Source organism: Hemiscyllium ocellatum, chromosome 6 (genome assembly GCF_020745735.1).
Source record: "Hemiscyllium ocellatum isolate sHemOce1 chromosome 6, sHemOce1.pat.X.cur, whole genome shotgun sequence".
NCBI lineage: Eukaryota > Metazoa > Chordata > Chondrichthyes > Orectolobiformes > Hemiscylliidae > Hemiscyllium > Hemiscyllium ocellatum.
In genome coordinates, this window is record NC_083406.1 from 122,740,575 (window position 1) to 122,767,585 (window position 27,011).

The 27,011-nt window shown below is 42.8% G+C and overlaps 1 protein-coding gene across 6 annotated transcripts in view; it reads left to right on the forward strand.

Annotated features, from left to right (window-relative positions):
- numa1 (nuclear mitotic apparatus protein 1) overlaps positions 1–27,011 on the forward strand; it is a 121,384-nt gene that overhangs the window by 30,270 nt on the left and 64,103 nt on the right. For 3 of the 6 annotated variants that reach the window (XM_060826361.1, XM_060826360.1, XM_060826363.1), the window contains one exon: positions 15,797–15,865. In XM_060826361.1, coding sequence (XP_060682344.1) covers positions 15,824–15,865 — 42 coding nt within the window. In that variant the 5' untranslated portion in view covers positions 15,797–15,823. Of the gene's footprint in view, positions 1–12,796; positions 12,985–13,539; positions 13,625–14,521; positions 14,600–15,796; positions 15,866–27,011 lie in introns of those variants that run through there. The other 3 variants (XM_060826359.1, XM_060826362.1, XM_060826364.1) reach the window with 3 other exon arrangements.

Sequence of the window (27,011 nt, forward strand, 5' to 3'; positions counted from 1 at the left end):
TGCACCTTCTTTAGAAGGTACATCTATATACTGAATCAGAAAATTTTCTGGTACACACTTAACAAATTCTTCTCCATCTAAACCCTTACACTATGGCAGTGCCGGTCTGTTTGGAAAGTTAAAATCCCCTACCACAACCATCCTATTATTCTTACAAATAATTGAATTCTTCGTACAAATTTATTTCCCAATTTCCCACTGACTATTAGGGGTTCAATAATACAATCCCAAAATAAGGTGATCATCCCTTTCTTCTTCTCAGTTCCATGCAAATAACTTACCTCGACATATTCCCAGGAATATTCTCTGCACATACAGCAGTAATGCTATCCCTGATCAAAAACGCCACTCCCCCTTTCTATCCTTCCTATGGCATTTGTATCCTGGAACAGTAAGCTGCCAGTCCTGTCCATCCCTGAGCCACATTTGTGTAATTGCTATGATGTCCCGTTCCCATGTTCCTAACCATGCCTTGTGTTAATCTGCCTTCCCTGTTAGACCTCTTGCATTAAAGGAAATTCAGTTTAATTTATTAGTCTTGCTTTGTTCCTGCCTGCCTGGAGTGTTTGACTAGTTCCCTTTCCTGACTGTACCAGTCTCAGATTGATCTCTTTCCTCACTGTTTCCTGGGTCCCAACTCCCAACCTTACAATTGTAAATCCTCTTGAGCACCTCTAACAAATCTCCCTGCCAATATATTAATCCACTTCCAATTCAGGTGCAATCCATCCTTCATGTATTGGTCACCTCTACCCTAGAAGAGATTCCAATGATCCAAAAATGTGAACCCTTCTCCCCTGCACCAGCTCCTCAGCCATGCATTCATCTGCTCTATCCTCCTATTCCTACACTCACTAGTTCGTAGCACTGGGAGTAATCCACATATTACTACCCTCGAGGACCTCCTTTTTAAATTCCTACCTAACTTTCTATATTCTCCCTTCAGAATCTCATCCTTTTCCTTTCCTATGTCATTAGCTGCAATATGTACAATGACCTCCTGCGGGCCTCTCTCCCCTTTGAGAACATTCTGCACCCTCTCTGAGACATTCTTGATCCTGGCACCAGGGAGGCAACACACCATTTTGATTTTTTGCTGCTGGCCACAGAAATGTCTGTTTGTGCCTCTGACTAGAGAGTCCCCTAACTCAGTCAATCTCTTGGAACCCGACGTACCCCTCATTAAGTAGAGCCTGTCTCAATACCAGAAACTTGGTTGTTCTGTGCTACATTCCCTTGAGAATCCATCACTCCCTACATTTTCCAAAACAGTATACTTATTTGAAATGGGAATAGCCACACAAGATGCCTGCACTAGCTGCGTACCCCTCCCACCTTTCCTGGAGTTAATCAATCAACTCGACTGTAACTGTGGCTTTTCTCCTTTTCTATAACTGCTACCTCTCACACCCCGTAGTGTTTGATCTGATAGAATTTGCAACCAAAGACACTTTCTGCAGACACAATCATCAGTAACATGGAAACTCTCCCTAAACTCCCATATCCAACAGGAAGAGCATACCACTGTACTAAATGCCATCTTTACTCCTTCACAATCTACAGACCCAGAAAACAGCACCGTCTTATTGCTCTATAAAACACTGCTCCAGGCTAACTTAGTACTTACAGTTTATATGTTTAAAATGTAATCAAGAGACAGGTTTCAAGAAAACATTTAGTCAAGAAAGAACCCACTCCACTCACTACTGTAGACTTACAGCAAGGTTACATGTTAAAATCTATGCACTTATCTGTCCTGTGCTGAGAGTTCTCCCACACAGGTTCCTCCAGTGTTAGCTGTGAATTTCACTCTTTGTTTATTTTTCCTAGATGCACTCTCATGTCCAGAGATGCATGAACTCAATCAGCAAAGGCAGTGCCTGTGCAGATTCATTGCTTTCTCTGTCTGTCTGTCTGTCTGTCTCTCTCTCTCTGTCTGTCTCTCTCTCTCTCTCTCTGTCTGTCTCCCTCCCTCACTGACCATGTGTTTGCTGCCTTTTGTCTTTCTTTCTCCCCTTTTTAAGAGTCCCATTGTTTTGACTTTTTTAATTCTTTTCCCTGAGGGATTGGATATGTGGAACTTACTACCTAAAAGGTTGGTAGAGGATGGACCCTTCAAGGCATCTGGAGAATATTTAGAAGAGCTCTTGAAACTCTTTAGCATATAGGGCTACGGGCCAACTGAAAATGGGTGTAGATTAAATGGTTGTTTGACCAATGCTGACACGATGTGCTGAGGGGCCTCCTTCTGTTCTTTAAAAACGTAACTTCTTGCTGGCACACAGAATTCTATCTCCATCAAAAGAAAGTGTAACCATCACCGAATGACATTCAATGGCTTTACCATCCTCCATTACATTCTGGGATTGCCACTGTCCATAGGTATGTAGGAACAGGGTTATACTATTCAATGAGATCATTGTTGATATGTGGCCGATCTCAATATCCCTGATTTTTTTTTCTGTGAAGCAAAAGTATTATCTGTCTCAGATTTAAAGTTAATTATTGATCCAGTGTCCACTGCAGTTTGTGGAAGAGCATTCCAATATTTACCATCTTTTGCATGTAGTAAGTGTTTCCTATCATCTCTCGTGAATGGTCTGGCCCTAATTCTCAGACTATGCCTCTCGTTCTAGAGACCCTGACCACTGGAAATAATTTATCTTTATTTACATAGTCTTTTCCTGAAATTACTCCTGACTAGAAACTGACCTGGACTAGCCATCTAAGTACTGTGGCTACAAGAGTTGGTCAGATTCTGGAATTAAATGGCAAGTAACTCCACCTGATTTCCCAAACTCTGTCCAAAATCTACAAGGTAGAAGTTAAAAGTTTAATGGGACACTCCACTTATTTTGATGCATGCAGCGCCACTAACTCTGAAGAAGCTAACACTATCCAGGATAAAGCTGTCTGCTTGATTTGTATCCCCTTCTCCCCCACTCCCTTCACCACTGACACACAGTGGCATTAGTGTGTACCTTCTGCAAGATACCCTGCAGCAACTCACCAAGGCTCCTCCAACAGCATCTTCTAAATCTGTGACCAACAACACCACCACCACCACCCAAACAGACAAGAACAGTAAATGTGTGGAACTACTACATGCATGTTTCCCTCCAATTCACTCTCAATCATCACTTGGAACTATATAAGTGTTTCTTAATTGTTACTGGGTCAAAATCCTGGAACTGTCTTCCTAACAGCATTATACTGACAACAATTCAAGGCAGCTCACCATCACCTTTTTCAAAAACAACTTGATATAGGTAATTAATGTTAGACTAACCAGTGGTGTCCTCTGACCATGATTTTTAAAAATACATACAGCATTGGATTGTGGGCTTTAATTGACCTTAAGAATTGGTAGTTTAAACCAATAACTGCAACTTTGGTGAAGTGCTGTCAACTAGGCCAAGTTATAAGGAGGGGAAAGTGACCCCAAGCATTTTAAAAATATTTTCTAATGAACCTGCTGAGATGTAATTACACACTTCTGGAGCAGATGAGACTTGAACCCGGTCTCCTAGTCCAGAGGCAGTGATACTGCCACTGTGCCACAAAAACTCCCGACAACAAGAACTATGACTGTTTCCGTGGCTGACTACTGACATGGTATCAGCTTTGTCAGCACTTGCAATGTTCATAAACCTCTCCATTTGACAGTTACCATTATACACAGTTTTTTATACCTTAACATTCGAATCACTGTTCTTGTTTGTTCAGACAGCAGGTGTGATTAATGATTCTTCTGTTGTCATTTACAGCTCCTCTGGGAATATCCTCTTTCTTTAGTTATCCCAGCATAGTAACAACTTGTATTTATGTGGTGCTTTTATCAGAGTAAAGCATCCCAAGACAGTTCACAGAAGCATTATCAAACAAATTTTGACAATGAGTCCTCTAGAGAGATATTAAATTGATGCCAGGTAGGCTTTAAAGAAATCTTAACAAGCTGAAAGGTTTGAGGAGGGAATTTCAGAACATGGGTCCCGTATGCTGTGCATTGGTGGAATGATTAAAATCAGCTGCACAAAAAAACAGAATTGGTTGTGTAGCTGGAATATGTTGCAGTGATTCAGAGGATTTGCAAATGAAGATGAGAATTTAAAAATCCCAGGCTTTACTTAACTGGAAACAGTGCCGGTTAGTAAGAACAGGGATGATGTATAAGTGAAAATTGATGCAGGTTAGGACAAGGGCAGCAGAGTTTTGGATTAGGTCTGATTTATCAAGGATAGAAGTTGGGGAGCCATCCAGGAGTGTTGGAGTAGTTAAAGTTTAGAGTTAATAAAGGATTGTTATGAAGGTTTTAACAGATGAGCTGAGGTAGGGGAAAGTCAGATGATGCAACAGAGGTGGAAGTAGGTGCTTTTAGTGATCATACAGGTGTATGGTTGGATACTTCCTGCTATTTATTTTTACCTGGCATCATTATTCCTTTATTCACTGTATCATTCTTGCTTTTTGCCAAATCAGACATTTCCTTTCATTCTTTCCTCCCTATCACCCCACCTGCCAACATTTCCTGCTCTTTGTTTAGCAACTTTGCTTATAAGTTTCCCAAGTCTTTCAATTCTGATGAATGGTAACACCTGAAAAAACCATTTCTCTCTTCATGGATGCTGCTACACCTGCTCACTGCTTTCAGCAATGTTTTGTTCACTTTTAGCATAATAGCATAGCCACACAATACTCTTAGTTGTCCTATGTAGAAACATCGAAAACTAGGACCAGAGGTAAGCTGTTTGGCCCTTCAAGTCTGCTCTGCCATTCGTTATGATTGTGGCTGATCGTCCAACTCAACAGCCTATTTGTACTTTACCCCATATCCTTTGATTCTTTTATGCCCCAGTGCTATAACAAACACCTCCTTGATATCATGCAATGTTATGGCCTCAGTTGTTTTCTGTGATTGTGAATTTCACAGGCTCACCAAACTCTGGGTAAAGAAATTTACCATCAGTCCTAAATCATTCACTTGTATCTTTACATTGTGACCCCTAATTCTGGGATCCCTTGCAATTGGGAACACATTTCCTGTGTCTACCTTGTCTAGTCATAGAGTCACAGATGTATAGCATAAAACAGACCCTTCGGTCCAACTCATCCATGCCGAACAGATATCCCAACCTAATCTAGTCCCACTTGCCAGCCCCTGGCTCATATCCCTCCAAACCCTTTCTATTTGTATACCCATCCAGATGTCTTTTAAATGTAGTTGCGGAGGGAACGGTCTTTGCGGAAGGCGGAAAGGAGTGGGAAGGGAAATATATCCCTGGTGGTGGGGTCTTTTTGGAGGTGGCGGAAATGTCGGCGGATAATTTGGTTTATGCGAAGGTTGGTAGGGTGGAAGGTGAGCACCGGGGCGTCCTGTCTTTGTTACGGTTGGAGGGGTGGGGTCTGAGGGCGGAGGTGCGGGATGTAGCCGAGATGCGTTGGATGGCATCTTTAACCACATGGGTAAGGAAATTGCGGTCTCTAAAGAAGGAGGCCATCTGTGTGTTCTGTGGTGGGCCTTCTTCACTATCCTATCTACCTGCAACTCCACTTTCAAGGAACTATGAACCTGCAATCCAAGATCTCTTTGTTCAGCAACACCCCCTAGGACCTTTCCATTAAATATTACGTCCTGCTAAGATTTGCCTTCCCAAAATGCAGCACCTCGTATTTATCTAAATTAAACTCCATCTGCCACTCCTGAGCCCATTAGCCCATCTGATCAAGATCCTATTGTAATCTGAGGTAACCTTCTTTGCTGTCCACTACATCTCCAAATTTGGTGTCATCTGCAACTAACTATACCTCTTATGCTCACAGCCAAATCATTGTATAAATGATGAAAAGTAGTGGACCCAGCACTGATCCTCAGGCGACTGACTGTGTGGAGTTTGCACGTTCTCCCCGTGTCTGCGTGGGTTTCCTCCAGGTGCTCCGGTTTCCTCCCACAGTCCAAAGATGTGCGGGTCAGGTGAATTGGCCATGCTAAGTTGCCCGTAGTGTTAGGTAAGGGGTAAATGTAGCGTTATGAGTGGGTTGCACTTCGGTGGGTCGGTGTGGACTTGTTGGTTTCCACGCTGTAAGCAATCTAATCTGATCCACTGGTCACAGGCTTCCAGTCTGAAAAACAAGCCTCCACCACCACCCTCTGTCTTCTACCCTCAAGCCAGTTCTGTATCTGAATGGCTATTTCTCCCTGTATTCTGAGATATAACCTTGCTAACCAGTCTCCCATGGGGAACCTTGTCGAACGCCTTACTGAAGTCCATATAGGTTACGTCCACTGCTCTGCCCTCATCAATCCTTTTTGTTACTTCTTCAAAACAGTCAATCAAATTTATGAGTAAAAAATGAGGTCTGCAGATGCTGGAGATCACAGTTGAAAATGTGTTGCTGGTTAAAGCACAGCAGGTCAGGCAGCATCCAAGGAATAGGAAATTCGACGTTTCGGGCATAAGCCCTTCATCAGGAAGGACTGATGAAGGGCTTATGCCCGAAACGTCGAATTTCCTATTCCTTGGATGCTGCCTGACCTGCTGTGCTTTAACCAGCAACACAAATCAAATTTATGAGACATGATTTCCCACGCACAAGCCTATGCCCCTAATCAGTCCTTGCCTTTCCAAATACATGTACACCCTGTCCCTCAGGATTCCTTCCAATAACTTGTCCACCACCGAGGTCAGGCTCACTGGTCTATAGTTCCCTAGCTTGTTGTTACCATCTTACCTAAATAGTGGTACCACATTAGCCAGGCAGTCTTCTGGCACCTCCCCTGTGACTATCGATGATACAAATATCTCAGCAAGGGGTCCAGCAATCAATTCCCTAGCTTCCCACAGAGTTCCAGGGTACACCTGATCAGGTCCTGGGGATTTATCCAGCTTTGTGCATTTCAAGATATCCAGCACTTCCTCTTTTGTAATATGAATATTTTTCAAGATGTTACCCTCTATTTCCCTACATTCTATATTTGCCATGTCCTTCTCCACAGTAAACACTGATGCAAAATTCTCATTTCGTATGTCTGTAAGTTTGCTCGCTAAGTTTGAAGATTTGTTTTCAGACATTTTGTCACCATGCTAGGTAATATCTTCAGTGAGTGTCTACAGTGAAGCGGTGGTGGTATGTCCCGCTTCTCTATTAATCGGTTTTGGTTACTTAAGGTGCGTGGTGTCATTTCCGGTTCTTTTTCTCAAGGGAACGTAGATAGGATCTAAATCAATGTATTTATTGATTGAGTTCTGGTTAGAATGCCATGCCTCTCTGAATTCTCGTGCGTGCCTTTGCCTGTCCTAGGACGTATGTTGTCCCAGTCATTTAGTATGTCCCCCCATCTCCTGCAGCTCCACACGAAGGCTGCCTTGCTGATCTTTGAGGGGCCTTATTCTCTCCCTAGTTACCCTTTTGTCCTTAATGTATTTGTAAAAACCCTTTGGATTGTCTTAATTCTGCTTGCTAAAGATTTCTCATGTCCTCTTTTTGCCCTCTTGATTTCCTTAAGTATACTCCTACTGCCTTTATACTCTTCTAAAGGTTCACTCGATCCCTCCTGTCTATACCTGATCTATGCTTCCTTCTTTTTCTTAACCAAAACCTCAATTTCTCTAGTCATCCAGTATTCCCTAAATCTATCAGCCTTCCCTTCACCCTAATGGGTATATACTGTCTCTGGACTCTCATTTCTGAAGGCTTCCCATTTTCCAGCTGTCCCTTTACAAGCGAACATCTGCCCCCAGTCAGCTTTTGAAAGTTCTTGCCTAATACCATCAAAATTAGCCTTCCTCCAATTTAGAACTTCAACTTTTAGATCTGGTCTATCCTTTTCCATCACTATTTTAAAATTAATAGAATTATGATCACTGGCCCCAAAATGCTCCCCCACTGACACCTCAGTCACCTGCCCTGCTTTATTTCCCAAGAGTATGTTAAGTTTTGCACCTTCTCTCGTAGGTACATCCACATACTAAATCTAAAAATTTTCTTGTGCACACTTAACCGATTCCTCTCCATCTAAACCCTTAACCCTATGGCAGTCCCAGTCTCTGTTTGGAAAGTTAAAATCTCCTATCTATTATTTTAACAGATAACTGAAATCTCCTTACAATTTTTTTTATCTATTGCCCTGCTGCCAACGCAGGGGTTGATGATAAAATCCCAATAAAGTGATCATCCCAGAATTGTAGGTTTCCGAGATCCCCCCTGATTCTTCTGAACTCCAACAAATACAACCTGAACCGATTCAACAACTACTTTCAGTTCCAACATACCAGGAATCAGTCTGGTAAAACTTTGCCATACTCCTTCTATAGCAAAAACATCCTCCTTGAATAAAGAAACCAAAAGTGCGCACAATATTCCAGGCGTTATTTCACCAAGGCCCTGTATGACTGCAGCAAGACATTTCTATTCCTTTATTCAAATCCTCTTGTAATGAAGACCAACATACCACTTAATGTCTTGACTGTCCATTACACCTGCAGCTTATTTTCAGCAACTGGTGCACAAGGACAACAAGATCTCATTGCACATTTCCCTTTCTCAATTTGTAGCTGTTCAACCATTAGTATACTGCCTCCTTGTATTTGCAAAATATGTGCATAATCTCATATTTATCCAAATACTGCATCTGCACATATTTGCCGACTTGTTCAGCTTGTTCAAATTGCACTGAAGCTTGTCTGCACCCTCCTCACATCTAATCCTTCCATTCAGCTTTGTGTCATCTAAGTTGGAGATACATTTAATTTGCTCATTCAGATCATTAATATATATTGTGAATAACAGATTCTAGCACTGATCCCTGTGGCACCCCATAGTCACTGCCTGTAGTTTGGAAAAAGACCCTACTCTTTGATTCCTGTCTACCACCAATTTTCTAACCAGGTCAGTACACTACCCATAAGGCAAAAACAATGATAAAAACAATGACTGCAGATGCTGGAAACCAGATTCTGGATTAGTGGTGCTGGAAAAGCACAGCAGTTCAGGCAGCATCCGAGGAGCAGTAAAATCGATGTTTTGGACAAAAGCCCTTCATCAGGAATACAGGCAGACAGCCTGAAGGTTGGAGAGATAAGTTACCTATAATCCCACGCACTTTAATTTTAGATACTAATGTCTTCCATTGGACTTTGTCAAAAGCCTTCTGAAAGTCCAAATAAACCACATTAACTGGCTATCCCTCAACTCTAATAGTTGCATCCTTGAAGAACTCTAGTAGATTTGACTAGCATATTTCCCTTTCGCAAATCCATGATGACTCTGTTTGATCTTGTCATTGTTTTCCAAATGGTTAGCAAATATTTATTTGCTTTAATGGACTCTAGCACTTTTGTAGACCGACATTTACTATAAACCCACAGATTCCATAGCTACCTGGACTACACCTCCTTCCACCTTTGTACCCTGCAAAAACTCTATCCTGTTTTCCCAATTCCGTTGCATCTGTTGTGATGAGCAGATGTTCCACTCGCAAACATTTCTGATGTCCTCCTATTTCAAGCAATGGTTCCCCCCCCCCCCCACAATATAATAAAGGTAGGGTCCTCTTTGTCCTCACTTTCCACCCCACCAACCTCTGTGTCCAACGGATCATCCTCAAACACTTCTGCCAACTCCAGCTAGACCCTACCACCTCCCCATCGTCTGCCACAAGGACCGTTCCCTTTGCCACTCTTTGATTCACACTACACTCTCCACAAACTCTTCCAAACTCCTGATACCACCTTCTGCAAACAAAAAAGATGCATCAGCTGCTCCTCCACCCCTCTCCCCTCCATCCAGAACGCCAAACAGTCCTTCTGGGTGAAACAGAGGTTCACCTGTATCTCCTCCAACCTAGGCTACTGCATCCGATGCTCCCAATGTGGTCTTCTCTACATCAGTGAGACCAAACATAAACTAAGTGAACGTTTCACCGAGAACCTTCGCCAAGCCTAAAAGGGCCAGCATGACCTCGCAGTCACTGCCCATTTTAATTCTCTCTCATTCCCTTCCTGACTGTCCACCTTTGGCCTCCTCCATTGCCACAGTGAATCAGACCACAGATTGGAGGAACAAATCTCCTCTTCTGCCTGGGCAGCCGACAGCTCGGAGGACTTAACATTGAGTTCTCCAATTTCAAATAACCTTCCCACCCATACCGCGCCTCCCTTTCCAGCCTTGCCTCCTCCCTTCTGTTCCACCTCCTGACCCTTTCTTTCAGCCACTAATCGGATTCATTCCTCCCATCAACCAGGTCGTATCCATCTATCACTGCCTCACCATTCCACTACCCCCATCTGTAACTCCCTCTACCTCCACCTCAGTCCTGAAGAAGGGTTATACCTGAAATGTTGACTCCTCTACCTCCTGATCATGCCAGGCTTGCTGTGTTCTTCCAGCCTCCTGTTTGTCTACTCTAGCATTTTCCTCAACGTGATGTCAGGCTTGCCTGGTCTATACTTGCCAGTTTTTTCTCAGTCTTCTGTTTTGAATAGAGCGATTACATAGCTACCCTGCAATCTGTCAGAACTATTTGAGTCTATAGAATCTTGGGAGATGACCACCGATGCATACATTACTTCTACAGCCACTTTTTTTTTTAAAGTACTCTGGGATGTATGTTATCAGGCCTTGGAGATTTATCAATGTTCAATCCCATCAATTTCCCCACCAGCACTTCCCTATTAGCACTGATTTCCTTCAGTTCCTCCTCACTAAACCCAGTGTTTCGCAATATTTCTGGTATGTTATTTGTGTCCAACTTTTGGAATGCAGAACCAAAGATCAAAGCAATCCAGTCCCTGTACAGAAACCAGAGGTGAAATTGGTTTGTTTACAGAGTTAGTATGACCTTCCAAGATGTGTGAATGTTATCAATGTTGTCTTCATATGTAACCAATGACCATGCCTAAATCAATTGGTTCAGCATCATTAGTGGTTCCCCCACCCCCCACCGAAAGACATTGACTTATAATATGCAAACTTTCATCCTCTTGTTGATTTTGTTCCTGCCCACAAACAATCAAATTTGATGAATCTGGTTTTGGAAAGAGTTTAAAATCACACAACACCAAGTTATAGGAGAAAGTGAGGACTGCAAATGCTAGAGATCAAAGTTGAGAGTGTGGTGCTGGAAAAGCACAGCAAGTCAGGCAGCATCCGACGTGCAGGAGCCTCGATGTTTCGGGCATAAGCCCTGCATCAAGAATTCTGATGAAAGGTTTATGCCTGAAACATCGATTCTCCTGTACCTCAGATGCTGCCTGACCTGCTGTGCTTTTCCAGCACCACACTTGACTCTGATCTGCAGTCCTCACTAAGTGTTGGTCAACAAAATAAAAATGTTGGTATCAAGGCATGTAGAGTTGGTTTTACAGAATACCCATGATCTCGTGGAATTGTGGAATAGATTCAAGGGGCTGAATGGCTCCATATTATAGCAGTGAATAAGTGCATCCTGAATTTAAAAGAGGCTGTGTATAAATATGAAAAAGGCCCAAAATTGTTTTGTAGAATATTTCATTAGAAAAAAAATCACTTGAATGTGCACTTGAGATGCTGTAACCTACATGGTTACAGACCAAGGCCTGCTAGATGGGATTAAGTTAGAATAAAATTTTTGTCCAACATGAACAGTGGGCCAAATGGCCCCTTCCCATTTCATAAACTATTCTATGTTTCCACGTAAGTATTTTCTTTTTATATACATGATATCTGAACCTGTTCATGTCCTGCTGTGTCAAAAATCACTTGTGCAGCTTTCATATTCTATCTGTTGTATGGGATCCATGTACCTGTTTCAGTGAGATTAAATGATCTGGGAATTTCATATGGAAATAAACGGAGTATCTACAAAAATTGCTTTATAAAATATAATCAAATAGGTGATAATCGAACTAGAGTGAAATGCTGTGCTTTGTTCTGATTTTTGCAGCATTGATTTTGTAAAGGGGAGGGACGTGACATGGTTTTAATGATTGTAATGCCCAGCTTTTCATGGGCTAGGCACTCGTGAGGGGATAAACAGAACTGAAAGTGAGAGGAATCGGTCATTCAATCCCGTTGAGCCTGTTCCAACATTAAATAAGGTCATGCCTGATCTACCTCGATTACCTTCCTGCGCTATCCCCAAATATGTCAATTCTTTTCCAATCCAAAAATCCATTGATTTCAATATGTTCAATGTTGAAGCATCTATGGCGCACTTGGGTGGAGAATTCCAAAGAACTTTGGTCTTTTTGGGTGAAGAAACTTCTCACCTTCGTCCTAAATTATCAACCCCCTTCCAACTGTAATTAACTGCTGATGAGGAAGTTGGGGGTGGGTGGGGGCAGCGAAGTGAGAATAAAGAAATAACTTGCAGTTATGTCATCACGATCTCAACCTCAGGACACTCTAAAGCACTTTACAGTTACTCAATAATTTTTGATGTGTATTAACTACTGTTGCGTAGCCAACTTATGGAACATTAATGACTGCATAATCTGTTTTAATGGCGAGTCTACTGATCAAGAGAACGTTTACCACTGTACTCTTGAATGTAGTTACTTTGGGATCATTTATACCAACCAGAGGACAGACCAGGCCCCACTTTAACATGTCAGTCTAAAAGATGGCACCTCCGATAGTGTAGCACCCTGTCTGTGTTGCTGTGGGTGTCAGCTTTGATAGCCTTGACCAGGCTTCGAAGCCAGAGCATCCTGAGTCATAGTTGACCGTGATAAACTAGTGAACCAAGCCTGGGGTAAGCTTGAGAGAACTGGGAAAAAGAGATAGGGGAAGCAATAAGCGACGTAACAGGAAGTGGAAGCGCTGCCAGCAGCGGCAGTCGAGAAGGATTTATTGTTTTCTTATTTTTAGGTGAAAGTGGTATTCCTTTCCAGCCCCTCTTTATCACAAGAGAGCACAAAAGGAAGCACTTGTGGGCGGGGTTGAGAGTGGGACAGAAACTTTAATGGAAGGAGGAGGATTTGCAGACAGACGAGACACTTTGTAGCGGTGAGCAGCGTATCCAGAGGGAAGGATTGTTACCTGGAGCAGTAATTGCGGATTGCAGTCCGGCTCCAGCGTCTCTCCCTCTCTCTCACACATTCTCTCTTTCTCCAGCTTTTGATACCGAGGGGCCATCGCACTTCATCCCCTACTCCCCAAGCCTTGCGTTTATTTATTCATGCGTGGACTTTATTGTTGCAAAAAAAAAGTCTCTTGTTTGAAACAAGCCCAGGCTGTTGGCCCAGCTCCTGTTTGTTTTCTTCTCCCGTTTTACATACGAATCCAGTTTGATTTCATATAAAACTGGTAAATTCCCTCATCTTTGTTTTGTTTTTTTTTTGGGATCATATTTTGTAAAAGGGATTCGTGTTTCCAATCAAAGTGAGCTGGGAGTCGGGGCCTTGCAGCAGCAGCAGCAGCTGTTGTTGTCTCTCCATTTTGTGCAGGGGCGCAATTTGGGTTTTCTTGAGAAAACACTCCGGCATTTTCGTTCACCCGTTTATTTTTAATGAACGGCTGCGCGCGCGCACATTGTGCCCTAACCTTAAATATAGGCGCAATGTTTGACCGCACCCTTGTTTGAGACAAGAGGGTCATCTCTACAGGAAACTGGGAAAGGAATGCGGCCTCTGATGCCGGCGCGACGGTGAGAGGGAGATTAGCTGAGAGCTTCTCCTGAACTGTGGCCTCTGCAACTTTTGTCCTGTCTCTTGTTGCCGGGGGGGGGGAGGGGAGGTCGATACTGTTGGAGAGGGAGGCCCCTTTATTCTGGCGGCGTCTCAGACAGGCCTCAGTGGCTGCCTTCTGCAAACTGGAAGTACATAATGTAACCCCAAACCATCAGCGTTTTAATTTTAGGCGTGTTTTTAAGCTTTAACCCTTGCACGGGGGCGGGATGAGAAGTGCGACTGTCAATAGCAACAGTGATATTTATTACCCATAACTAACAAATGTGGCATTCTAGTCCCTTTACTCGTTCTGAGGGGCTTGTTAGGCCACTTGAGGGTAGTTAAAGCTCCAGCAGCTTGGTGCATGACTAACATCAGAATTCCAGACTATGCAACTATGGCTAGTGTCCTTTTAAGTTAACCTGTTAGGTTTTGATGTCATCCCCATCAGCTTCATTTTACTGAAAGGATGTTTTTACCTCCATATTTTCAGAAAAATACACTTTGAATTGAGAATTACACTTGAACTCTCAAACAAGTATAACTCATTAACTCATTCTCAGTATTGTTAATTTAGGCCTCGATTTTTCGTCCAGTATTCTAACCACCACACTACTGTGTCTGTTTTGTGAATATGGTCTTCTACTGCAACCACGAATTTGTAGAGAAATCATTTACATGTATGCAGTACCTTCATAACAACAGGACATCCCAAAGAACTTTACAACCAATGATTTATGATGTCGGGGTTTCAGGAGTGTTTGGAGGCATTACAACTTCGACACAGCTGGTTTGCATTTGCTTTTGTTTCTCCTACCCGCCCAGACATTCTTGCAGCAGTGTATTGAGTTGAGGATTCCTTTTTATGTTGGAGAGAGGAGTCAACTTGGTTTCAAATTTATATAATGTGACAGCCTGCAACTGGAATTTTTCTTCTGCGTTTGATGCATTGTGTAAGTCTAGTCCATTTAAAACAATTCCAGATGTGTTTCAGCTTTATTTTTCAACCCCTCTCAGGCTGTGCTTTGTCCAGTCCCTGTTGGAGGGTGTGTTTATTTTGATGCTGCAGCACCTTCATGAAATGTGAGTGGCCCAGACTTACTTCAGTGAGGTTTCAGGTAATCTCTTGCACAGGGAGTTGATTTCTAGGGCTAGCATGGAGGTATTTTCAAATCAACTTGTTCAGAGATGTTATTACGTGACTCTGGAGAGAATGTGACTTGAGCCCATTTGCCTGGTTCAGAAATAGGGACACTGCCACTGCACCAGAAACGTCCCTGGGACTGCTGACCACTGAATTAAACAGCAGCAGTTGGCAGGTCTGTAACAGAGACAGACAGCAACAGCGGAAATTTATATAGTGCCTTTATTAGAATAAAATGTCTCAAAAGTTCTTCATGTGAATAAGCTCCAAATTTTGACCCTCAACTTGAAGAGAAAATTTGACATGAGACATTGGGATAGGTGACAAAGCTTGATAAATGAGGTCAAGGTTTAAGGAGCATCTTAAAAATGCAGGATGTTGTTGTAAAGTGAGACATCGCTGGAATATTTTCATTTTCACTCGTCAGAACAAACCTGCCAAATTTCAAATGATCACAACAGTTTATGTTACAGAAAAATATTACATTCATTCTCCATGGCAAGCCCCAACCGATCAGCACCCTTTTTTTTCCCTTTTGTATAAATTGTTTTCATCCTTTTGAAATGAGGCATTCTTGCCTTTGTTCTGATGAGTACAAAATATCTTGGCAACATGCCTGTCTGTTTTGCAAGACTCAAGTATCTGAGGAGATGAGAGACGGAGTTTCAAGAAGACAATTTCAAAGTTTTGTGTCCAGACAGTTGCAGGCAAGCCACTGTTTTAAAGTAGTGGATATTTTGAGGCCAGAATTGGGAATGCACATAGCTCACAAAACTTGAATGGTTGGAGTCTTTTCACAAGGTGCAAGCCCAACTATCATATGAAAGATAAAATAATACGAATGATAAGGCAAGCTATTCAATGCAACAGGTGTCTGTTGAGGGGCATTCTGGTGAAAGTTTTTTTTTAAATTCTCCGGCAGTAACTGCAAGCAACTTTTGGTCCACTGTGACAGTCTGTACATCTATGTCCCCTGTAGCTGAATCCTTTTGTCCTTTATTTCCAGGTCACCTCTTGAGTAAAGCTACACAGAATGGCAGTGCACAGGACGAAGGCTGAGGCCTTGGTGAAATGGGTAAGAAAGGTTCCTTGTAATATTGTGTTTTTCAAAGTCGTGTGGCTGTTTCACTTGGAGTCTGTGTGCTTGGTCAGATGGCTCCTTTGTCCCTTTCTGAAACGGACCGTTACTCTACTCTACTCAAACTGCTCTACTGTATAAAGTGATGAAGGGCTTATGCTCGAAACGTCGAATTCTCTATTCCTGAGATGCTGCCTAACCTGCTGTGCTTTGACCAGCAACACATTTGCAGCTACTGTATAAACACACAACACAGAAACAGACCAGTCTATCTTGTATGCTGTGCTGATGTTTAAACTTCTTGTGAACCTCCTCTCATTGATCACCTTATCCTCTCACCGTAATTTCAACAATTTTTCTTTTTGGTGCCTGTTGAGTTTCATTTTGAAGCCCCTAAACAATTTATAAAATCATAGAGATGTACAGTATGGAAACAAACCCTTCAGTCCAACCTGTCCATGCCAATCAGATATCCCAACCCAATATGGTCCGACGTGCCAGCACCTGGCCCATATCCCTCCGACACCTTCCTATTTGTATACCCATCCAGATGCCTTTTAAATGTTGCAATTGTACCAGCCTGCACCACTTCCTCTGGCAGCTCATTCCATACATGTGCATGAAAGGTTGCCCCTTAGGTCTCTTTTATATCTTTCCCCTCTCACCCTAAACCGAAGCTGTCTAGTTCTGGACTTCCCGACCCCAGAGAAGAGACTTTGTCTATTTATCCTATTCATGCCCCTCATGATTTTATAAACCTCTACAAGGACACCCCTCAGCCTCTGACGGTCCAGGGAAAACTGCCCCAGTCTATTCAACCTCTCCCTATAGCTCAAATTCTCCAACTTTGACAACGTCCTTGTTAATCTTTTCTGAACCCTTTCAAGTTTCCCAACATCTTTCCAATAGGAAGGAGACCAGAATTGCATGCAGTATTCCAACAGTGGACTAACCGATGTCTTGTATAGCTGCAACATGACCACCCAACTCCTGTACTGGATACTCTGACCAATAAAGGAAAGCATACCAAAAGCCGCCGTCACTATCCTATCTACTGCGACTCCACTTTCAAGGAGCTATGAACCTGCACTCCGAGATCTCTTTGTTCAGCAACACTCCCGAGGACCTTTCCATTAAATGTATAAGTTCTGCTAAGATTTGCTTTCCCAAAATGCAGCACTTCTCATTTATCTGAATTAAGCTCGATCTGCCACTTCTCAGTCCATTGGCCCATCTGGTCCAGATCCTGTTGTAATCTGAGGTAACCTCCTTCGCTGTCCACGACACCTCAAATTTTGGTGTCATCTGCAAACTTACTCACTGGACCTCTTAAGCTCACAACCAAATCATTTATGTAAATGATGAAAAGTAGAGGACCCAGCATTGATTCTTGTGGCACTCCACTGGTCACAGGCCTCCAGTCTGAAAAGCAACTCCGCACCACCACTGTCTTCTACCTGTGAGCCAGTTCTGAATCTCCCAGTATTCCATGAGATCTAACCTCGCTAACCAGTCTCCCATAACGAACCTTGTTGAACACCTTACTGCAGCCCAGATAGATCACATCTACCACTCTGCCCTCATCAATTCTCTTTATTACTACTTTGAAAAACTCAATCAAGTTTGTGAGACATGATTTCCCACACACAAAGCCTTGTTGACTATCTTTAATCAGTCCTTGCCTTTCCAAATGCATGTACATCCTGTCCCTCAGGATTCTCTCCAACAATTTGCCCACCAGCAATGTCAGGCTCACCAGTCTGTAGTTCCCTAGCTTGTCGTTACTACCTTACTTGAATAGTGGCACCACATTAGCCAACCTCCAGTCTTCTGGCACTTCACCTGTGACTATCAATGGTACAAATATCTCCATAAGAGGCCTAGCAATCACTTCTCTAGCTTCCCACAGAGTTCTAGGGTACACCTGATCAGGTCCTGGGAATCTATCCACTTTTGTGTTTCAAGACATCCAGTACTTTTCCTTCTCTGTAATATGAACATTTTTTCAAGATGTCACCATCTATTTATCTATATTTTATATTATTCATCTCCTTTTTCACAGTAAATACGCGTTTAGCATCTCTCCCATCTCCTGCTGCTCCACACAAAGGCCGCCTTGCTGATCTTTGAAGTGCTCTATTCTCTCCCAAGTTATCCTTTTGTCCTTAATGCATTTGTAAAAAGCCTTTGGATTCTCCTTAACTCTATTTGCCAAAGCTATGTCATGTCTCTTTTTTGCTCTCTTGATTTCTTTCTTAAGTATACTCGTCCTGCCTTTATACTCTTCTAAGGATTCACTCGATCTATCCTGTCTGTACCTGACATATGCTTCCTCCTTTTTCTTAACCAAACCCTCAATTTCTTTAGTCATCCAGAATTCCCTATACCTACCAGCTGTTCCTTTCACCCTGAGAGGAATATACTTTCTCTGGGTTCTCATTCTCATTTCTGAAGGCTTCCCATTTTCCAGCCATCCTTTTAACTGTAAACATCTGCCTCCAATCAGCTTTCAAAAGCTCTTGCATAATATGGTCAAAATTGGCCTTTCTCCAGTTTAGAACTTCAACTTTTAGATCTGATCTATCCTTTTCCATCACTATTTTAAACCAGTAGAATTTTGGATGCTGGCCCCAAAGTGCTGCCCCACTGACACCTCCGTCACCTGCCCTGCCTTATTTCCCAAGAGTAGGTCAAGTTTTGCACCTTCTGTAGTAGGTACAAGCACATACTGAATCAGAAAATTGTCTTGTACGCACTTAACAAATTCTTCTCCATCTAACCCCTTAACACTATGGCAGTCCAAGTCTGTTTGGAAAGATAAAATCCCCTATCACAACCACCCTATTATTATTACAGATAACTGAGATCTCCTTACAAATTTGTTTCTCAATTTCCCTCTGACTATTGGGGGGGGAGGGGTCTATAATACAATCCCAATAAGGTGATCATCCTTTTCTTATTTCTCAGCTCCACCAAAATACCTTCCCTGGATGTATTTCCAGGAATGTCGTCCCTCAGTACAGCTGTAATGCTATCTCTTATCAAAAACTCCCATCTCCCCATCTCTCTCACCTACCTTTCTGTCATTCCTGTAGCATTTGTATCCTGGAACATTAAGCTGCCAATCCTGTCCATCCCTGAGTCACATTTGTGTAAATTGCTATGATATCCCAGTTCCATGTTCCTAACTATGCCCTGAGTTCATCTGCCTTCCCTATTAGGCCTCTTGCATTGAAATAAATGCAGTTTAATTTATCAGTCCTACCTTCTTCCCGTTTTTTTTATTTGCCTGCCCTGACTGTTTAACTCTCACCCTTCCCCAACTGTACGTGTCCCAGATTGATCTCTTTCCTCACTATCTCCCTGGGTCCCACTGCCCCACTTTGCTATTTTAAATCCTCCCAAGCAGCTCCAGCAAATCGCTCTGCCAGTATATTAGTGCGCTTCCAATTTAGGTGCAATCCATCCTTGTCGTACAGGTCACTTTTACCCCAAGAGAACCTCCAATGATTAAAAAATGTGAATCCTTCTCCCGTACACCAGCTACTCAGCCATGCATTCATCTGTTCTATTCTCCTATTCCTGCTCTCACTAGCTCATAGCACTCGGAGTAATCCAGATATTACTACACTCAAGGACCTCCTTTTTAAATTCCTGCCTAAGTCGTTGTCATCTCCCTTCAGAATCTCAACCTTTTTTTTCCTTCGTATGTCGTTGGTTCTAATGTATACAATGACCTCCTACTGGCCCCTCTCCCCTGTGAGAACATTCTGCACCCTCTCTGAGACATCCTTGATCCTGGCACCAGGGAAGCAACACACCATTCTGATTTTTCGCTACTAGCCACAGAAATGTCTGTATACACCACGGACTGGAGAGTCACTGAACACAATTGATCTCTTGGAACACGACATACCCCTCATTGCATTGAGCCAAGCTTGGTTTTTTGTGCTCCGTTCCCCTGAGAATCCATCACCCCCCTCCTATATTTTCCAAAACAGCATATTTCTTTGCTGCAACTATTTGCCTTGGTGGTGAGTCCTGCATTCTAACTACTGAGTGAAGCAATTTCACTACCGGATTTGTTCAGAACTCTGTGCTTCTGACCTCAAACTTTTGGATTTTCACACAAGTGGGTGCATTCTCTACAGATCTCTGTTACTATAATCATGCATGATTTTGAGGGTCCACATCAGGCCTGCATTGAATCTCTTGTTTTGAAAGAAAAATGCCCAATCTCATTAATTTTTCCTGATAAGTTGAAATCTCTCAGCTCTGGTATCAACTTTTGTCATTTTTTGTTGTTCTCCCTCCATTGTGTCAAGTCCTTTTTTTATAATCTGGACTCCACATCAAATGGATAGCAGTCTTCGTGTGTCATCAGACCTAGGAGTTGAGCTGTATGTTGAAGACTCGGATAGCTTTTGAGGCTGGACCTTTACGTGTATTCAAGGCTGAGATAGACTGATTTTTAATCAGCAAGGGAATCGAGGATTATGGGGAAAAGGTGGGAAAGTGGAGTTGAGGATTATTTGATCAACCATGATATCATTGAATGGTGCAGTTCTCCTGTATCTTTTATCTTCTGTCTACATGTTGTAAATATGAATGTTGTTGAAGATGATGATCAGTCTTGATCTCATTGAAGAATAAAGTGGGCTGAGTGGACTTAATGGTGTACTACTGTTCCTATTTCTTCTGTTAATATAATCTCATACTTCTGAAGTTTATGCAACTAAAAGTTCATGCTTGTCTGGCTTTTAATTTCCATGTAGAAGTTTGACACTTAAGAGTCAGAGAGATGTACAGTATGGATACAGACCCTTCAGTCCAACTCGTCCATGCCGACCAGATATCCGAACCCAATCTAATCCCATCTGCCAACACCCGGCCCATATCCCCCCAATCCCTTACTATTCATATACCCATCCAGATGCCATTTAAATATTGCAATTGTGCTAGCCTCTACCACTTTCTCTGTTAGCCCATTCCACACACTCACCACCTTCTGCATGAAATATTTGTCTCTTGAGTCTCTCTTATCTTTCCCCCTCTCACCCTAAACCCTAGAGTTCTGGACTCCCCCTGCCCCAGGGAAAATTCCTTATCTATTTATCCTATCCATACCCCTCATGATTTTTTAAACCTCTACAAGGACACTCCTGAGCCTCTGATGCTCCAGAGAAAGCATCCCTAGCCTATTCACCCTCTCCCTCCAGTTTAAATCCTCCAACCCTGGCAACATTCTTGTAAATCTTTTCTGAACCCTTTCAAGTTTCACAACATCCTTCCGATAGGAAGGAGACCAGAATTGCACACAATATTCCAACAGTGGCCTAACCAATGTCCTGTACAGCCGCAACATGACCTCCCAACTCCTGTACTCAATACTCTGACCAATAAAGGAACGCATACCAAACACCTTCACTATCTTCTTGACTTGTGACTGCACTTTCAAGGAGCTATGAGGCTGTGCTTCAAGGTCTCTTTGTTCAGCAACACTCCTGAGGACCTTATCATTAAGTGTATAAGTCCTGCTGCGATTTGCTTTCCCAAAATGCATTTATCTAAGTTAAGCTCCATCTGCCACTCCTCCGCTCGTTTGCTCACCTGATCAAGATCTTGTTGTAACCTGAGGTAACTTCCTTCGCTGTCCACGGCACCTCCAATTTTGGTGTCATCTGCAAGCTTACTACCTATACCTCTGAAGCTCACATCCAAATCATTTATATAAATGATGAAAAGTAGTGGACACAGAACCACACTGCACTGGTCATAGGCCTCCAGTCTGAAAAACAGACAGGCCAGATCTAAAAGTTGAAGTTCTAACTTGGAGAAAGGCCAATTTTGACAGTGTTAGGCAAGAACTTTCAAACGCTTACTGGGGGCAGATGGTCGCAGGTAAAGGGACGACTGGAAAATGTGAACCCTTCAGAAATGAGATAACGAGAGTCCAGAGACGGTATATTCCTGTTAGGGTGAAAGGAAACGCTGGTAGGTATAGGGAATGCGGGATGACCAGAGAAATTAAGGGTTTGGTTAAGAAAAAGAAGGAAGCATATGTTAGTTATAGACAGGATAGATCGAGTGAATCTTTAGAGGATAAAGGCAGTAGGAGCATACTTAAGAGGGATATCAGGAGAGCAAAAAGGGGATATGAGATAGCTTTGACAAATAGAGTTAAGGAGAATCCAAAGGTTTTTACAAATACATTAAGGACAAAAGGGTAACTAGGGAGAGAATAGGGCCCCTCCAAGATCAGCAAGGTGGCCTTTGTGTGGAGCCGCAGGAAATGGGGGAGATACTAAACAAGTATTTTGCATTGTTGTTTACTGAGGAAAAGACTGTTCACGTTTTTTCATCTGTATCCCTAGATTCCTTTTGTGCTTTTACTCCTTTCAGTTTCATACTTCTTTTGTGCAGGTGATGTTTCTATCTTCTTCAATAAAAATGCCTTTTCTCACATTTGTGTTAAGAGTTAGTTTGCTTCTGAACTGCCTGGTCAAAAGTTTCTTGCACCTTGTTGCATTCTACCTTGGTGTGTGCTGTAGACTTTCAGTCCAGCCTATTCTCTGAAAAATTTGGCTTGGTGAAGAGATCATCCAGCCGAGCACAACTTGTTTGTGGAGAAATAAAATACAGTTCCTCTGCTCTCTATCGTGGTTGTTTCCTAATTATTCCAGGATTTGTTCCATAACCCTACTCAGATTTCAAGTGTCTATTCCTTTTTTTTCTGTGAAGAATTCATTGAATCCCTTGAGTGTGGAAGCAGGCCACACAGCCCATCGAGTCCACATTGACCCTCTGAAGAGCACTCGTCCCCAATCCTTGTAACCCTATATTTCTCATAGCTAATCCACCTAGCCTGCACCTCCCTGGACACTATGGGGCAATTTGGCATGACCAGTCCACCTAACCTGCACATCTTTGGATTGTATGAGGAAGCCGAACCATGCAGAGGAAATCCACGCAGACGCTGGGAGAATGCGCAAACTCCACACAGACAGTCACCCGAGGATGGAATTGAACCCAGGTCCCTAGTGCTGTGAGGTAGAATTGCTAATAACTGAGCCATCCTGCTGCCCAAACTCCTATTACACTTAATCCTTTTTAACACCAGGAACTTGTGGCAGTTTGCTGCATTGCTTTGAAGAATTACATTTTTGCTTTGTGTTTCCAAGATTCAAAGTATTCAAGAAGTTGCTTGATGGAGCACTGTTGAGTTGGAGCCTCTGCAGTATTGTATCGAAATTACAGCAAATGAACAGTCCATTCGATCCAACAGATCGATCTTGTTTATAGTCCACACACGTTCTCCTCCATTGAACCTTTTCCCCTACTTTCTCTCTGAAGGATTTATCCAGCTTCCCCTTGAACATATCTATATTAGACAAAACTGCAGAGGCTGGAAATTAGAGTCCACATTAGAGTGATGCTGGAAGAGCACAGCAGGTCAGGCAGCATTCAAGGAGCAGGAAAATCAATGTTTCGGGCACAAGCCTTTGATCAGGAATCCATCATTTCTGTTATTCAACTCAGCAACTCCCTATGGTAACAATTCTGCATTGTCGCTAGTCTCTGGAAAGTTTGTCAGGAATTTCTATTTTGGATTTGTTGGTGACTGTCATAATGGCCCTTATTTCTGCATTCATCCACAAGTTAAATGCTGTTTCTCTCTCTCTCTCTCTCTCTCTCTCTCTCTCTCTCTCTTCAGTCATCATTGTGGAAAACTCTATCTGGGTCAAGCTTTGCTTCAGATTTTCCCTTTTCAAAATAAAAAAGGTAAAGGTCATCAAATCTCATTAAAGCTTTACAAGGAATTCCAATTGTTCCCTTTTGACGACCTCATTGCAGCTGTCTTCAGCTGCTCCAGCATGGGCTATCTCACTGACTGCACATATTCTGATGATTCGCTTACCCTGGATTTATACTCCCCTGGATTATGGAAATTGAACTAGAGCACAACTCCAGCTTTCACAGAAAGCGAGCTTCACCAAGTCAAAAATGCTCCTGGTTTTGTTTCCTGAGATTTAATCTTGCTTGGCTTCACAGAAAATAGACAGAGTTTCATTCACCTTCTCTCTCAGCTGAACTGAGCAATTAATGTCATGCGGACTCTTCTGATGTTGCACAACTCTGAGGACTTTTCCTGAACGCTCAATCCCAACATTTCACTATCTCCTAGAGAACCTTCCTCAAATCTGACTGCTGCCCAACTGCTCTTGACTTCTTACTCTGCTCTCAACCAAATTATTGTTCCCACCTACTGATTCCTTCTTAGGTTCTGATTAAACAAAGCCAGTGGCTCTCAGTCACCTCCTCGGCAATGCAGCTTAACGGTTCTTTTCTTCACAGAGACTGCTTCCACTGACTGACCAGAGAACTGTTCTCCTTTGACCTTGATTTGTTTTCAGTGATCTATTGAAAACCCTACAATAAACCTCACTGCTATTCTGAGTCATTATTGAAATTAACTAATATTTTGGAACAATCAAATGTAGCAACCTCTTCGAACCAAATGTTCCCTGAATGTTACTATGTTCCTTACACTGTTGGCTTCTGTAGCAGAAAGTGGTATCCCCCACTTTTCAAACGGTGGTTTTACACCAACTTGCTTTTACGAAAACCTAGTTTAGTACCTGTTTTTGCCTACCAAAAGAGGATTTGCGCTTTTACGAAAAAGCGACTGCAGCGAGAGTGGCACTGCCAAGCGCCTTCCCCAGGAGCTATACTCAGCATCAAGCCACCATAGCTTTGAATTGTGTCTGTGAGTGTCTTGTGAACATCTGTGCTTTATCTCGACTTATTTTATGCATCCGTTAGCGAGATGTATCCTAAGGTAAAGAAAAGCCTAAGAGAGCAAAGACCCGTTTCTAAGTTTGCTTGATTACTGACATGACTGTTTTGAAAACGGTCAGGCACGTTTCCTAAGCTTTGCTGGTTACTCACTTCATTTCTTCAGACTCTTGCTCCCTTGCAAAAATGAAGCACTTCCAACTGTGGGAAGTCGGTGAAACATGGTCAGAATGTGGCCTGCATCCCAGCCTAGCCGGGCACACTGTTTGTACGCCGACCAGACTGAATCTGGCCTGGAAGTCAGCCAGGTTGTGTGAGGTCCCGGAATCTCTCCCTTGTGAAAATAGAGAATTTCCCACCATGGCAAATCGCTGAAATCCGGTCAGAACACGTCCCAGAGTAGCCAGGGACAATGTTTGTACGCTGCCCCAACTGGATCCGGTGGCACGAGCCAGCCTGGAAGTCACCCAGGTGGGGACAAGTCTTCGGATTCATGTCCTTGTGAAAACGGAGCACTCCCCACCGTGGGAAATTGCTGAAACCAGGTTGGAATATGGCCCACAGCCGTGGTGATACCGCAGATGATACCATTTTCGTATTGACCAGGTCAAATCTGGTTCTGCTAGCTGGCCTGGAAGTTACCCAGGCAGTCTAAGGTCCCGGATTCGCTCCCTTGGCAAAAACGCAGCACTTCCTGTGTTGGGAAATCGCTGAAACTCTGTCAGAACATGTCCCCCACATGGGTCATGCTGAGGACCCTGTTCACGCAACCCTCTTCCTCTCTCTCCTACACCCCAGCCTCCTGTACCTCCCACCACCTCAACCTCCGTTGGGATGTATCATATGTTTGTGTTAGTTTAGGTCTTATGTGTTGTTTGGTATGATTTGGTAGGTTATTTTTTGGGTCTGGGAACGCTCAAAAAATTTTTCCCGTGTAATTAATGGTAATTGTTGCTTTGCTTTACACCATTTCGGCTTATGAACGGTTTTATAGGAATGCTGCACTTTCAGATAGTGGGGTCACCTGTCCAACAAAAGGAGGATTTCATTAAGTGATGTCCTGTTTTTCTAATCAACCTGTTTTGCACACCACCACAGCAGGTAGGAATTGAATCTGGGCCCCTCGGTCCAGGGGTAGGGACATTACCACTGTGCCACAAGAGGGCACCCCCTTCAGTGATGTTCTACAAGGACTTAGCCCAACATTTCTGCATTCCAGTTCAGTCTCTAAAAAAGCACACCACAGTATTTTTGTTTTCTTTTCTTTTCTGGTTTTATTCACCTATATCTCTAGTTAGGATACTTTGTGGATTTCTGCAACAGATCCCATCATTCCTCAACCTGCTATTATACTCCCTTTAGAAGGATTTTGTGTAGATCCTTTCTTTTAACTACTGGGGTGTTCTAACTCAAACCTAACTATACTGATTCATTGTGTTGAGAGTGAGTTTGTTAATATCCTAAGTTTCTTAAACACCACACTGGATCCAGCTCAGCATAGTCTTAACAGTTTCGCTAAAGGTGGAGCATGGGTCACAAAGTCCAGCCTGATTGCTGATAGGCTCCAGTCTGGAACGTTGTGTCCAATTCTGGATGCTTCAAAAAAAGAGCTTCTACTTCAAAAATAACTTTAAGTTCCACACAGGGACCCATTCATAACGGTAAATATTCACTTATGGGCATCCCATGCTGTTATTGGAGTTGATCATAAAGGATAAGGAGATGGTCATTGAGTCATTCATCTCCTTTAGCCTATTTCAACATTCACCACATCATAATTTGAAGATTCATGATCATGATCTGTATCCTAAATCCTTTTGCTGACTTTGGTTCTTAGTCCCAAATACCCTTGCCTACGAAAAGATCTTGCGAAATCTCAGATTTGCAATAGTAATTAACGGGCATCTGCTTTTTTTGTGGGAGTGTTACCTATTTCCCACCCTTTTATGTGAAGATACATTAGTGTTGTAATGTGCAATCTTCTTTCCTGCTCGTGAGAACTTGCCCATTTTTTAAGTCAGTAAGTCCCGAGCATTAAGGGGGAAACACTCCTGATTATATGGTGTTGTAGTTCTATTCAGGGTTTAACGCTTATTTCTGAAAATGTGTTGCTGGTTAAAGCACAGCAGGTTAGGCAGCATCCAAGGAATAGGAAATTCGACGTTTCGGGCATAAGCTCTTCATCAGGAATGAGGAGAGTGTGCCAAGCAGGCTAAGATAAAAGGTAGGGAGGAGGGACTTGGGGGAGGGGCGATGGAGATGTGATAGGTGGAAGGAGGTCAAGGTGAGGGTGATAGGCCGGAGTGTGGTGGGGGTGGAGAGGTCAGGAAGAAGATTGCAGGTTAGG